Source organism: Uranotaenia lowii, chromosome 2 (assembly GCF_029784155.1).
Source record: "Uranotaenia lowii strain MFRU-FL chromosome 2, ASM2978415v1, whole genome shotgun sequence".
Taxonomy (NCBI): domain Eukaryota; kingdom Metazoa; phylum Arthropoda; class Insecta; order Diptera; family Culicidae; genus Uranotaenia; species Uranotaenia lowii.
Genome location: NC_073692.1, coordinates 206429310 through 206445142, shown reverse-complemented (window position 1 = coordinate 206445142; position 15833 = coordinate 206429310). Strand labels below are relative to the sequence as shown.

The following is a 15833-nucleotide window of genomic DNA, read 5'->3' as shown; positions in this document are numbered from 1 at the left end:
AATTTATGTAGCATCATTGTCCATATTCGATTTTAATTGTTGTTCGGCCTTAACACACGAACTGCCTTAGTTTATCAATTACTAGCTTTTGCAAATATTATGAAGGTGTTTTGTATCCTTTATGGTCAAAAGACCGTCAGAATAAAGACTGATCAATATTACCCCAAAGCATTAAGTTCTAAACAAAGAAGAAATCGATTTTTAAATCAAATTTTAAGTAGTCTAATAAACTTCTACGACCATGTTTTACGTTCTTAGGAGTCCAGTACTGGTTTTAAGAATATGAAACACGCCACATTCCCGTTAACAGAAAAAAATCGATAAATGTGGAAAAAAGTGACCAATCTTATCCCAATTTACGGTAATTAAGATTCGCAGTAACGTTGTAATGACTTGAGCTATCATTTTTAATGCGACTTCATAAAAAACTTCATGCGTTCATAAAAAACTTTAGTAATGTGAACGGTAGTGAAAGAGTCACATGTGCCTTCGGAAAAAGAGCAAGCCATAGCAATCCATGAACCAGTTGATCATTTTTCCGAACCTTCAGTCTTGGTCATCTTTTTAGCAAATTGGTCCCACTCTCGAATAACGGAATTCGTTAGGTTGGAATTAATATGGTTGCGGAAAGTTTGGAAAGCCACTCCTCCTGGGATGAAGATTCTCCGACGGATTCGGAAACGAAGGAGCAGGAACTTCTGCCGGCGACCGACGGCTTCACCGTAATTTTCCTGATCAAAGAACTCTCGTTGGCGTGCGTCCACGACGAGGAACCTAGGCCGGTTGAGATCAGGGTATCGGTGGCGGGCCAGTCCGAGATGGTGACCACCGGAACGATTGCCGAGTTCAACAACCAACGGAAAGGGCATTCCATACCGTGAGTTTTAAATTCATTTCCTTTCATGTTCTTTTATGTCAATTCTTTTCCTTAGAGTTGGCTGTCAGACACCGGAAGGGTTCAAGCGATTCCTGACCCAAAATACACTGGAATTTAACTTCTTCCTGGACGAGAAAAATCTGGGCCACGCAATTGTTGAGCTTGGTGCACTGAATCTGGATGCCTTTGAGCCGCCGGGCTTCGAGGCAATCATTGTGTCCAAGACGTTCGACATCTACGAAGGGCCATCGCCGGTAGGATGCATCAAACTAAACGTGAAAACCGATCGCTTGCGTTCATCTCTCGATTTAAACGCTTCCAAATTTGAAAGTGATAGTATTCTGTACATTGTGAACGACGAGAAAACTCGAAAGGAAAGCGATTACGCGGACGATACGATGCGTCAGCTGCTGACGTGCAAAAAGTGCAACGTGCTCAAGAGTCCCAGCGAAATAAGCGTCCAGTATGAGCTGATTGATGGGATTTTGGTCAACAGAGACATGGGCAAGAAGGACATGGATCTGGAGACCATGAAGCAGAAGATAGATCAGATCGAACGGGAAGCACGGCTGTTTCCGGACTGTCAAGACAAGCCAATAGAAAAGGACCCCGGTGAGTCCCGGTTTTGTGACTGCTGTGGAGGATTTAGCATTACGGGGGCTACTTGTAAAGGAATGTCGGCAAAGGTGTGCAACGTGGGATATCCGGAAGGCAGCGCTAAGAGGTAACAGCAGATGATGATATAAAAATATTATTTTTAGCAACTGTTTTTCAATTTTTATAGGTTTAGTGCTCCGCCAGGACAGATTTTTCCGATGCCCGGATTCAATCCTATTTCGGAGCCTGCTTTCGATCACAGGAAAAGTTTAACACAGAGGTAAGATGTTTTGACAATTACGAATTACTTTATTTGAAAATCTCACTGTTCTCTGTTTGATATTTGATTCGCGGAAGTTTAAAAGAGAAAAAATTCATTCAATATAAGATAATTGGCATCTAGTTGTTGTTTCGAGTTATTCAAAAGTTTATTTCCCACTTCTTTTTCACAAGCTTGTATGGAAAAAAATGTCATCATAAAATCGAACCATATACAGTCAGTCAAAATACTGTCTGTACTGTCGTGATTTTACAATTCTTATGAATCTCAATTTAGAGATTCACTCAGACACGCCTGTCACTCACAAGAGTGGATCAATGACTGACTTTGTATTGTTTGTTTTGCCTAGTGTTGCCAAAATAACAAATGTTGCCATAGACATTTTTTTTAATTTTATTTATCTTCAGTGTAGTCAAATACAACTGTTATTCAATTTGATTTTTAATTAAATTTGATTTGTTTTCTGCTTATCGTTCATCTTATCCCTACATTCCTTCTCATCTCTATTCTCAATCAAAACTTTTTTCGCGTCGACTTTTGTTTTTTTTTCCTCTAGAACAAAATTTTATTTACTAAATATTCCTAATTTTTATTCTATTCTCCACATCTTTATTCTTTATCTTAAAAATTTTATTCAATATCTGCATATCCTTCATCTCATCTCTACATTCCTTCTCAACTCTTTTCTCAATAGAATCTTAAGTTAAAAGACTTTTGTTTTTCTAAAATTCAAAATATCCCTCATCTCAATTCTCCATTCCATTATCTGCAAAAGCTTTTCAAATCTTAATTTTTTTTTATTTTCTGCATATTCTTCATCCAATCCGAAAATATTTCTTACAAAAGCCTTTCCAATTTTTGCTTTTCCGGTCGCTCTGCTTTAGTTTACCAGAGCCGGAACAATCCGCAAAAAACATTCTTAGCAACAGCTTTCTCAAACTGTGCTTTTCTTGCCATTCTGTCTCTATTTACCAAAGCCGGAATAATTCGATAGTATTCTTAGAAACAGCCTTCCCAACCAGAAGGCTAATTAAAAACAAACAATCAGCAGCAGCAGCAACCTTAAAAATCCAATTCAAAATAAAAAATCAGAAGCAGCAGCCTTAAAAATCTGCGCTTTCTAAGCCAGTCCTGTCTTTTTCCACGGAGGGCCAAATCAAAACAAACAATCAGCAACAACATCCTTGATAATCTGTACTTCCTTAGCCAATTCTATTTTTTTTTTCATCGGAAGACAATCAGCTACAGAAGCCTTAAAAATCTGCGCTTCTAAACCCAATCTTTTTCCACCGGAAGGCCAAACCAAAGCAAACAATCAGCAATACAGCCTTAAAATTCTGCACTTTCTAAGCCAATTCCGACTTTTTCAACCGGAAGGCCAAATCAAAGTAAACAATCAGCTGAAGCTGCCTGAAAATCTGCGCTTCCAAATCCATTCCGTCTTTTTCCACCGGAAGGCCAAATCAAAACAAACAATCAGCAGCAGCAGCCTTAAAAATCTGCACTTCCTAAGCAAATTCCGCCTTTTTCAACCGGAAGGCCAAATCATAGCAAACAATCAGCCGCAACAGTCCTAAAGATCTGCGCTTTTAAAGCCATTCTTTCTTTTTCCACCGGAAAGCCAAAGCATAACAAACAATCAGCAGCAGCAATCTAAGAAATCTGCGCTTCTTTAGCCATTTCTGTCTTTTTTTCATCGGAAAGCCAAACAAAAAAAAAAAAAAAAAAACAATCAGCAGTAGCAGCCTTAAAAATCTTTTTTCCAGTGACCGAACCAACAACAATTTTGTTGATAGCAGCAGCCTTTAAAATCTGTGCTCTCTGTGCCAATACGTCTTTCTACCGGAGACCAAATCAAAACAATTTTGTTCGTAGCAGCCAGTATAGCTAGATTCCTTAGGTATAAAACTCCGTTGCTTGAATATGTATTAGTAGGCAAACCAAAAAATAGATATAGAAATTCCACAGAAATATATGGAAATTTAAAAAAAAAGTTTTCTAGAAAAACTACTGATTTTTAAATTCTGCGAAAACTTTAAAAATGTTAACCAAAGTTTTTACAATCCATTAAGCGGTTATGCGGTCGAAAAACATAATTTCACGTGGATTTTTTATTGTATTAAAATAAAGTAGAATTTATTACAAGTCGCAATAAGTCATTTTATAGCATATTTTTACAACTACATTTGAAAAAATGCTTTCCGAAATTCGAATATTTTGCAGAAATACTGCTAAATTTCCAAAGAAAAATTGTCTCGTGGTCAGAATATTGAAAACATTTGTACATAAATTTTATTAATTGCCACACATGTTATTTCAAAAAATGCGACTGTATACTTATTTGAACAATAAGATCCCTCCATTTTCCATAAATTGTAGTTTTGTTTCAAATACCATACATATCGTTCGAAATTCCATAACTATTTTTGACCTTGTGTTTACACGGCTCTGTGCCAATCTGTCTTTCATCCCGGAGGCCGAATCAGAAATAAATTTTTCGTAGCAGCACTGATGTCACTCACAAGAATATATCAATGACTGACTTTATTTTGTTCGTTTTGCCTAGTGTCGCCAAAATAACAAACTTTGTCATAGACATTTATTTTATTTTATTTAACTCCAGTGTTGCCAAATACAACTTTTATTTTATTTTTGATTAAATTTGATTTATTTTCTGCATATCCTTCATCTCATCCCTACACGTACTTCAGATGAACATAAATCAACAGAGCTAAGCAGCAGTGGAACTAAAATATGCTCATTTATACCGTTTTCGTTTTCTCCACTGGCGTGGGGCCAAACTTTTTCTGAATAAACAAACAGATTGTCGCCCGGGACAATGCAAATATATGGTTGCTATACTCACCCTTATGGTTACCCCCAACACTGACAACTTCTACGGGTTGCAACCGCCTGCTTGCGGTTCAAACTTCGGGCAAAACTAGTGGACTTCTAAATTAATAAACTACTGCTGCTTACTGCTTACTACTGCTTATAAACGAAAACACTATTAGTGTGTACACAGTGTGTTTCGTGGAAGGATTACAAGAGAAAAAAATACAGTAACGAATATTTTTGCATGGGTAGAAAGTTGAGATTTTCCCGGTTTGATCGGTGAACCCCTATACAACATTTTTTTTTAACATTTTATGTTTAAAATCTTAAAAAAATAAATTCTCAGTGTTTTATAATTTCAGAGGTGCTAATTCACTTTTTTTTTACTTCAAATATTTTTTTTTTGAATTGGTAACTAAAGAATCTAGCTTACACACTGTAAATTTTTCATAATTATTTCAAACAAATTCTGCCAGCAGTCTGAGAGGAAATCAGTTATTGCTTATCTCATCGCAGTTTTCGTGAAGATAGGCAGTTTAAGTTGTTTGCATTCTATGTGGTTTATCTATAGGTGCGGACAAGACTACCGTTGCACGAGTGTGAGAATCAGTTTTTTCAATGTTTTGATTGCTACGTCACAATCGTTCAAAGGCGTTTCGACGTCGGAGTCGCCTTGCGACGGCAGTTTTCGTACGTACACCATACCATCGAGCTCGAGCATCGAGTGGAAGTTATAATCAGAATATGCTCAAAATCGAATCACATGTTCGGTATCCTTCCTTTCAATAGCGATTAAATAATTTTCAATATTTGAAAATATCTAACACATTTTGTACTGTTTGTACATTACGAAATTAGTTCGAATTTCCGAGATACTGGCACTATACTCTAAATCAAACTATTAGATCTTCAAACTGAACCTTAATACTACATGTGGAATCTTGATTTGAGTTACAAATCTGATATGAAAAACCTGATATATGCAATTTTAAAGCTAAGCTCTTAATCGAAATCTGATCATAATTTTTGCATACTATATCGGCGTAATTTTTATAAATCAACTTTTTTATAAATTCACCATAAAATTAAAATCTGATTTATGAGAAGCTGTTTATGAAAATGATAAAAAAAGGTTTTGTTTTCTGTAACTGAAAAAATACCAATGGTTCCGAACAGTATTCGCTAAAATTCCTCAATAAATTCTCCTCAGTCAGCTTTTTCTACAAGGACTTTTTACCTACCGCTGCTGTTGGTTGCGACTTCATGAAAGGAACGAATTCTTTTGCAGCTGAATCCATCAAACTACTTCGAGAACCCGAAGAATGAATTTGACATCTAAAATCATCGAGATTATTTTTGCATTCACAACACGACGGCATCTCGAAAATTTAGTAACATTCTATCCTGGTAACGTCAATAACAAACATTCCGGGACGTTGCTACGGTTTCATTGATGCGTTGAATGTTTGCCACCGCGACGGCGTCGTGTTACGTCACAATCGTTCATAAACAACTGTATGGATACAACGAACTAACACTAAAGTTTTTAGTTGACCGCACCTATAGATAAACCACATAGGTTTGCATTAACCATTGGAATAAACAAATTTCCTCCATCAAATTTTTTTCTATAGCAATCTAAAAGATGCTTGTAAATAACACTTTTAAAAAATGGTCGGGTAAAACGGACACTGCGTAGAAGAGGTACATTTTACAGGAAAAATTGCTGTAAAAGTACTTATTTTTGTGAGTTTATTATTTGATGACGTTTTTTCTAACCAAAATAAAACCAACTGGTCCGAGTCCAGAAGCGAGACAGCGTGGTTTCGGAATTCCATCTTCTATAGGCGCTTTCTTCACCGGGGATCCGGTTTTTACCGTTTTTATGGCTCGTCCCAGATGGTGAGTGCTTTTCAACCGACAATTGCTCTTGCCAAGGTCTTTTGAAGGCATATGGAGGATCAAACCGATGAAAATTTTAAACACCTGGAGAAATTTATGTGTCCGTTTTATCCGACCTTGAGGTGTCTGTCTTAGGCCGATGACATAGTGAGTGCGATGCGATGCGATGCGGCGAATGCGATTCAATGCGGTGATCCACATTTGATGAAAATGTATGTAAATCGCTAATACCTGACATACTCAGCGCGGCGAAGCAGAAGTCAATTTGTTTCGCCGCTCGAGTTCGCGTAGGCTGCATCCGTAAATTTTCGCCGATTCGCATCGCATCGCACTCACTATGTCGTCGGCCTTACCCGCCTAAGAAACTGATTTTAAAACGTTTGTTGCTCAAACCCTTTGATCGAAATTCGCTGATTTTCCAGCAGATGGTTGAAGAGAAGCCTAATAAACACTCCACCTTTGAAAACGGTTGAAACTTTCAAAATTGTTGCGAGTTATGAACTATTTTCTGAGTAGAAAAAATTACATCAGATAATGGATCCTCAAAGTTTTTGTTTATCTTTAGTTTAGTTTAGTTTAGTTTAGTTTCTTTATTCAGTTTAATGTACAAACATTTACATTTTTGATTTTATACTCCACTGGTAAAACCGTTTTAGGAGTATATCCTTTGCTAGCTAAACCCTAAAAAACTATAAGGTCAATATTTCATAAGATTTAAGAAAAACTTAACATTACGAAATGAAAGAGAACGTTTACCAATTGTTGATACGATAGTAGGCCGATCGAGTAAGTTTCTATTGCGTGTGAGGTATTGATGGTTGGTGCGATTGAAAGTAATATTGCAGTGAGTACTTTGAGTAATACTTACAAAAATGAAGTAGAATATTTGAAATTTGTATTAAGTATAAAACTCAAACTGGAATTATATCATTGTTACTATTGTAAAGATCAGCAGTGTGACTGCGGACAGGAAGATTGTATATAAGGCGTAGGATTCTGTTCTGTGTGATTTGACTTTGTTGATCTGACTATTGCATACGTTGCCCCAGGTTGACACCAAGTATGTCAATAACGAGTGAAAAAGTGAATTGTTTGGGCAGACCTTCGGAATGGAAAACACCTCTGATCTTGATCGCGACAAACTTAAGAAGGGCATTTTATTTTCATATTAGTCATAATTATAACTTTTTCCCTCCAAAACATTTAAGATGGTTACAAAAGTGATACAATGACGAACTGGCAACATTTAGGATTAAAATTATGGCAAATTTTTTCAAATTGCGACCCAGAGATGGGTCTTGACTCAAAAATTCAGTCAGCGAAACTTTTTTTTTGTAGAGAAATGAATCCAACTTAGATGAAATTTCAGGAACTAGATAAGAAAAAATCGATTCTGAAAAACATGCGAAAAAAATTCGCCTTGTCTCCCGGTAGGACTTGAACCCACATCTTGCGCCTCTCCGGGGCCATTTCTCTACAAAAAAAAAATATATGGCAAACGTTCAAGGGGTTTGTGAAAACAAATCTATTGAGTCTATTTTAGAGTGACCAATATGAATGAGATTCATCATTGTTATTAATTCATCAGTTGGTACTCTTCTTCTAATTTTACATGCAATTCAAGTGTCCATTTCCCGGCCATTTTAACGTTCCCGGGAATCGGGAATTCTGACGATCCTTTTTCCGGGAATTCCAGGGATCCCGGGAAAAATTGAAAATGAAGATTACAACATGAAGATCTTAACCCTCTACTGCGTACGAATCTTTATCAATATGGTATTTTTAAATCTAAGGTAGTACCTAGTATTGCAAAACATTTCAAATTTTTTTAATGCCTCAAGAATTCAATAAGCAAACTTAAGACCCAAAAACAAAGTACTTTAACCGACAAACTGGTCTGATTCTAGCTACAAAAATGTGAAATAACTGGGAAAGATTTCTCACTATCAATAGAAATGAGTTAGCTAGACTTCAGGTTATCCATAAAATATAGTAAATTTTCAAATAACTATCCATTTGTTTACAATTGTCATTTCTTTGCTGATGATTTTACCACTGACCACACTGATATGACACTTAAAACAAAAATTCAACCATTTTCTGTCTAATTTTTTGTTGTCAGATTTTGCAGGTTCGCAATACCGACGGCAGGTGGCGAACCTGAAAAATTTGACAAAAAATGCCCTATAGGAAAAATGGTCCTGGTTAGCCCGATTTTATCGTAGAAATTGCGTGTTTTATTTTAAAAGTTGGGTGGCATTTCCTAACTGGGATAGCATTTCTTCAAACCGGTCGATGCGCACTCTGGGATCGACATTGCGTACTGTTGGAAAAATTATCCAGAAAACGAAATCGAGTGTCCAGTCAGTATGGTCAGTGATTTTACTTCTGTCAACATTCAAAACGAAATTCTAAATTATGAGTGTTACAAAATAGGACATTCAGATTCTTTCCATAGCGTTTCATTATTGGAATTGTTTGGTGTTATACATATTTTGTCGTTACTCACGTTAAGTTTTCGATTGAAATTTTTTTTTATCAAAAATTACCAAATTTAACAAATTAGTTCCATTAATATTTTGGAGTTTAAATTATTAAAAAAAAAAGAATTTTAATGTCTTTCAATAAAACAAACTATGTAATGGAAAAATGCAACAGTTTATTAATACATTAAATGTTTTCAACGGTTTTTCTATAGGTAAAATAGGTAATTTTTATATAAAAAGTGTATTTTTAATCATTCAAATCTCTACTAGTTCCACCGATTTCCCCGCTAATTTCAAATGGAAAAGGTTCCGCTTATCATCAAAAATAATCACAAAAAAGGGGGTATTGCGAAAATGTGCACTTTTCGATGGAGGAGCCTTCCAAAATTGCCAATAAAATACACTAAATGCTTTCTATAGAGCTTCAGCAACTTTTAAACCCATCATAATGTATGAGACAATTGTAGATCGTGGCTTGTTACAACTTTGTTTCAAAGACAGCGAACCATTTCATCCAACCTACAACGCGTCAGGTTCAAAAAACTGTTTTTTCATGAGATTTTTTTTACTTTGACTGTAACTTCTGAGGGTGATGTGATAGGACTTTGACATATTCAACAAACTTATGTATTTTGATCAGATAAACAACTTTGTCGAAGACATCAAAGCCCTAATTTGAAAAACAAAAAAGTTAGCATTTTTATCTCGCTATTGGTGGACCCCTCGGCAAAAATTTTGATACTAGGATATGCTCCATGTAAAACTGAACAATGTTGCTGAAGACACCGAATGTCTATCTCTTCATCCCTGGGCGCTATTAATTTCGTACAGCTAGATTGATGTTTTGCACCACTGTGCACTGCTGGGTGCCTTGCGAAGTATTGCATGAAAAGTAATCATCAAACTGCTTATGAGTTATGATGAATTTTTTTTCACATGTTTTTTTTCTTGATTTATGCTGATTAATTCTTGGTTTTTGACCAAATTTGCTCGGATATTTCCCGGATTTTTTGTCGATAATTTTGAAATCTAATGCTCGGATTTTGCCAGATTTTTAGATAAAATAGCTCGCATTTGTTAGGCCGGTATACGTGCTGAAACAAATCTGGCAACCTAAATCTTCATAAAATTGTTAGCGATCTATCAATTCTTACTATTATTAGGAAATGCATAAATATTTAAATTTTTCTACTTTTTTAGATACTCCGAAGTACGGACTGGAAGCGAAACTTACCAAGGCCTGCAGAAAGACAGAAACAGTTACCTATGCCCGAAATCAATTGGTTACAGGTAAATACTTGAATGTTCTTAGACTTAATTTTTATAACACAAATTGCTATAAATTCCTCGATAGACAGGATAGTAAAGTAAACTACCAATTAGTTGTGTTATAAAATTTCGTTACATTTAACACCAGATTGGAGTCATCTCGCGCATCTTATGTCAATTCTTACTCAACAGATTCTGCGATCGCTGCGGTCTGAACATGGACTGGCTTCCGGCTCACAGTCGCTGTCCGAAGTGTGATTATCGCCCAGAACCCGGGGTTACAGCCCATGAAATGTCTCCCAGCCGCGTCGATTCGTGGATGGGTAGCCTGAAGCTCCACGCCCCCGTCGCAAAACGAGCTTCTTGTGATGCCGTACGTTCTACTTCGATGGAGATGAAATCGTGCCCGATCTGTAAACTTCGGGGCGGTACATGCCCCGATTGCAATATTCGGCGTGGCCAGGTGCCGCACGTCTCGACGCTTTCGTCTACCTCGGACTCGGAGATGTGCCATCGGAAAGACAGCGACAGGGCTCAAACGCGCCAATCGCTTAGGGATCGTTGTGTGTGTCGTGTTCCCAGACGAATGAAAAGGCAAGTTGACTAAACTAAAGTATATGTTTATTCAAGAAAGTGTGACAACTGAATGACAGATCTTTCACACAAGGGGTGGTATTTATACCAGCAAGTACCCCTAGCGTGATGATAGCATGCTGCGACATTCTAGTAGCTTCTGATTGGTCGTGTGGTCGTGGCCTACCACATCTCCCTTTTTTAAGAAAGATCGTACGAGCTCAAACGAAATCATCCAACAACACCGACAATGGAAGATTTGGTGTTGGAACCGGTGCTGCTGCTTCGATGAACCAGGCCTTCAGTTGATTGGTGTGAGATCTGATGAGTCGACCGTTGTCCAGCAGTACGGTGTACTTCCCTCCGTTTTTTAGTTCGATGATTCTACCAGGTATCCATTTGACCGAACTCTTTTGTCGAATTTTTGCCTTGACTTGATCCCCAGCGACGAATGTTGGTTGCATAGGGAAGTTCGAAGTGGACCCGTCCAGTGAATCGAAGGGAATCGACCAAAGGTTGAATGTATCGATGAGGTCGATGCCAAGGACGTTCAGATCTGGATGGTTGGTGACGTAGATGCAAGCTCGTTTTGAGACGTTCCGGATGGTTACTCGTGCGCTGAATTCACCAAAAACGTCGAGCATATTTCCGGATGCACTGGTCGCAATGATGTTCGTCTGGTTGATTGTTGGTTTCCCGATGCAAGCCCAGGTTTCCGTCGAAATTATGGTGATGTCGGCCGCACAGTCGAGTTGGAGCTTTACATTGACACCGTTCAAATTTACCTCAGCAAATTTGCGCTTTTTGGAGATGTCAACATGTTTCACCAAACTGATGCTCTTCATCTTTCGGTTGCTCGGGTGATGCTCGTCGGTTGTTTTCTTCCTGGATTCCGCTGAAGCACAGTAACCTTCCTTGTGACCCCTGCGTTTGCATTTTCCGCAGGTGGAATTCTGGAACGGGCACTCACGGACGTAATGGAAGTCCCCGCAGAGCCAGCAGGGCGTCTTTGGAACCTTTTTCGTCTTCTTCTCGGGTGGTTTTGGATGGAGAGACACAGCGTTGATTGAGGGGTCCTTCTTCTCAATCATTTGTGTGTCCTGTTTCAGGTTGATGAGCTTGTGGCACTCGTCTACCAGCTTGTCCAGGGTAAGCTGGCAACCTTCGGCAGGTGGGGCGCTTTCTTCGGCTTCGAGCTTACTAATGAGCCGAGTTCGTATGTCAGCGTCCCGTGGCGATTGTAAGCCACATACGAAACGCAGAGCTTTGAACTGGTCACTAGTAAGCCGGTTGAGTTGAAATGCCTCGCAGTTTTTGTTGATGGAAGCTGCGTATGCGGTGAAATCATCTGCGTCGTCCTTCCTGTACTGCAGGCACTGGTACCGTGCGTTGAACAGCGATTTTTGTCGACCGAAGAGACGCTTGAGCTTTGTCACTGTTGTTTCAAAGTCAAAGTCTCGGGGGTGACTAGGCAAAATGCTGTCCAGATACCGTTCGTGGAACTGCGTATCGACTTTCCGGAGGAGCAGCCTGACCTTGGCAGCGTCGTCCAAATGTTGCCCATCTTGCCTGAAGACGTCTTCGTACCGAGCAAACCAGGAGTCGAAGAAAATTCCGCCGTCTGGGTCGAACCGGAATTCTTGAATTCCCGTTGCCAGCGACTCGATTATTTTCTCGCTTCCAGCCTGGGGAACTGCGTTGTTCTGTAGGAGAACTGCAATCTGCTGCTGCTGGTTGGCCAGGATATCGGTGAGCCGGAGGATAGCGTTTCTGATATCCATTTCGGTCATCTTCTGATCGGGATCCTTCGAGGTTCTCGTCGCCAATTTGTCGTGTTCCCAGAAGAATGAAAGACTAGAGACTAACTAGAGTATATGTTTATTCAAGCAAGTGTGACAACTGAATGACAGATCTTTCACACAAGGGGTGGTATTTATACCAGCAAGTACCCCTAGCGTGATGATAGCATGCTGCGACATTCTAGTAGCTTCTGATTGGTCGTGTGGTCGTGGCCTACCACAGTGTGCTCCCCAAGAAGTTGGACAAGAAAGAGCGAATTTCACAGCTGAATCGAATCTACGGAGAGGATCAAGCTGCTGCGAAAGCGGGTCGTAAAAGTTCGGAGCTTTCGTTGAACGTTGATGAGATTATGAAAAAGTCGAGTGCAATTCCTGAAGTGAAGAAAAATATCAGAAAAGGTCTTGCGAAAAAGTCACAGGAAGATCGTTGTCCTATTCCAACGGCAGCGGAGATACGCAAAAATCAGAAAAAGCTCCTCATGCGTGTTAAGAAGCAAAACAGAGGAGTTTACTCTTATAAGTATGGTGGCAAGTATCCTGGAATTGTGCTAGGCCATAAAACTTGTGTTCTTCAAGGGTCCTGTGTGCCTCCGCATATGGGCTGGATGTGGAATACCGAGACACTTGGAATTGGCAAGAAGCGGAGAGGCTGGCGACCTGGTGCTGTCAAGAAGCCTATCAAGGAACTGATGCAGCACTTCCTCGTAAGCTACCCGTTGGATAATATTCCTGTGAGCAAAAAAGGTGGTCGCTGTCTTAAAATGTTATCTAAAGAATGCGATCCCTCGAAGCAAAAACCGACTCTGCAAATAGTGAAACGAAATGGAGAGTACACCATTGTGATGAATCCACTAAAAGACAGCAAATCGCTCAAGACGGCTCAAGATCCTTACCTTTCTTGCGAACCCATTCGATTCAAGCTAGCCAAGGACCCACACACCGGAAAACTGTATCAGCTGCGTAAAGCACTTCAAGTGAAAGGATTCAATATGTGTGGTTGCACTGACCTGTCGATATGCGATCATCGATCTGAAAAAGAAAAGAAACTGCTCGAAAAGGCCGTCCGAAAACTGTCCAAGTGCCTTGGACTGCCCAAAGCTACCGGATTGAAGGATCTTCCATCCGATAGTGAGTCGGAAATGGATTTGGAGTTCACGCCACCTTCAGCCATGCTCAATTGTGGTGTTCGGAAGCCAGACGTCGTTTGCACCGAAACGCAGTACTGCGAGGAAGATTACAAGGTCAATTTTCCGTGCGACAAGATAAAGTGCAAACCTGGCCGAGAAGACCCAAAGGACGTAACTAGAGCAATAAACAAGTTATGTAAAGACGGAAAAGGTGGAAAAGATGGAAAATGCGGAAAAGGTGGAAAGATAGGCAAAGATGGAAAATGCGTAAAAGGTGGAAAAGCTGGAGGAAAAACCGCTGGCGGTAAAGATGGGGGCTTGAACAAGTAACGTATTTCTTTTGTAGTTTTAATCACAGTTACTAGAAATAAATGTTTTGGCACGTTGATAAATCTTTCTTTTTTATTTCCGGTATCCGGCACTTTCAGATCCAAGGTTCATCGTCCGGAAGGTTCTGGGCCAGTTGTGATCTTGAAGGAGAGGTGCAAACCAACCACATGCCACTACGATCCTTGTATGCCGGCTCAGAATGTTTGTATGTACGGAGCGCAACCTGCCTGTGCCATGCCAAATTCAATGTGCTATACGAACGCATGTGCTCCAACGTATGCGTCAGCTTGTGCTCCAACGTATGGAATGTGCTATGGACCGTACTGAATTCTTTGCTTTCAATGGAGGATGCACTGAAAATCATAAAAAAAATATTTTTAAATTTATTTGTAATAAATTTGTACAAAAGTATTTTTATTGCTTTTTAGCTTGATCATTTCCCGAAGGGTAACCTCAATGGGATACGAATGAAGGATAAATTACTCAAATTACAAATCACAATCTTGGGCTAAGGTTAAAAAAGTGAATTCTAAGGTTTCCATTGACAAACATTATAAAATGGGGGGTAAATCGGCTAGCACATTCTCCTTAATGTTTTCAGTTATTAGAAAAGTTGAACTTTTTTGTATTTGATAGGAGTTTAATTATTGTTCTTTGTCAGAACCATGATTGGCAGAGGCAAAAAATATTTGTAACGACTACATACAAACATTCGAGCGCATTAAGCAAGGCGTATTCCTGACGGGAGAATGGGAATATTTGCAATTTGGTGTTTCGCGTTTCCCCAACTATTATATCTGAGCTTGTAAGAGATTTGGATGTTTTCCCCTAAAGCAACTTACACCGATTCTCTTCAGAATCGCTTGGACATATGCCATCATTCATCTTCACACGATGACTATGCGTCGCTTCGGTGTCGTGTGAACTACCACGATTTCACTCCTCTCATCTTCTTAAAGATATTCCCGGATGTGGGGTTTCGGTTAACTGTATCAACAAACAGCATCCGCATAAGTGTTGTGTATCAACAACTATTTAGTTCTTCAGTCGAGCTTTTTTGGTGCTTCGAAGATACTCCCTCGATTTAGGTTTTTTTTATGGTAGAATCGGGTTGAACTTCTCTTCGCGACGAGGAACGGTCCCCAATGCTTTCATCATCGTTAGAAGTTGACACCGCCTTGGATTCGTACATGTCGTTTTTTAATACTAGGCCTTCGATGTAGTGCTGTTGATCCAGGTGTCCAGATGCAGCAACAGCCCCTTCTTATCATAATTTCCATCCAGACCTGAAACTACGCTATACCCGTGATGGGAGACTAAGCGCTCCACGGCAATGCTCGTTTTCGAATCACCTTTAGCATATAACCCCGCCTCTTGCTACGAATCAAGACTAAGAACCTCTCCTCTAGAGACTTGATATCCGGCCTTAACTCGAACTTGTTACTGTTGGTAGCAAAATATCAAAAGATCAAATAAAATAAAATAAATTCCAGCTCCTGTATTTGTTAGAATTGAAATAATAAGTTTAGTAATTCTGTTTGGTAAAGGCTCTTTTTTTCTTCAATTTGGTTTCAACATATTGTTATCGAGTTGTGACGTCCGATAAGTAGATAAAGTAGGATTTCACGCTCACTTGTCATCACGGATGGTAAACTGGCCGGTGAGTTGAAGGGCGCGATGCCCAACAACACATCCAGCTGGTCCTGCGAATTGATGCGGGTTTCTTCCGTGGCACGTTATTGTCGAGTGAGCGTGAAG

The 15833-nt window shown here is 39.3% G+C and overlaps 1 protein-coding gene across 1 annotated transcript; it reads left to right on the top strand.

Moving 5' to 3' along the window:
- Positions 1-519: 519 nt before the first annotated feature.
- Positions 520-14434, top strand: LOC129749384 (uncharacterized). The gene is made up of 7 exons (XM_055744349.1): positions 520-877; positions 933-1601; positions 1662-1754; positions 10178-10267; positions 10439-10814; positions 12846-14071; positions 14174-14434. Exons 1-7 carry the CDS (start codon positions 618-620, stop codon positions 14400-14402), a joined length of 2943 nt encoding a protein of 980 aa, XP_055600324.1. The 5' UTR covers positions 520-617; the 3' UTR covers positions 14403-14434.
- The last annotated feature ends 1399 nt before the right edge of the window (positions 14435-15833 follow it).

Coding starts and splice junctions, on each gene's coding strand:
- LOC129749384 (XM_055744349.1), top strand. CDS start 618: ATGGTTGCGGAAAGTTTGGAAAGCCACTCCTCCTGGGATGAAGATTCT. Junction 878..932: donor CGGAAAGGGCATTCCATACC/GTGAGTTTTAAA, acceptor TCTTTTCCTTAG/AGTTGGCTGTCAGACACCGG. Junction 10,268..10,438: donor CCGAAATCAATTGGTTACAG/GTAAATACTTGA, acceptor CTTACTCAACAG/ATTCTGCGATCGCTGCGGTC.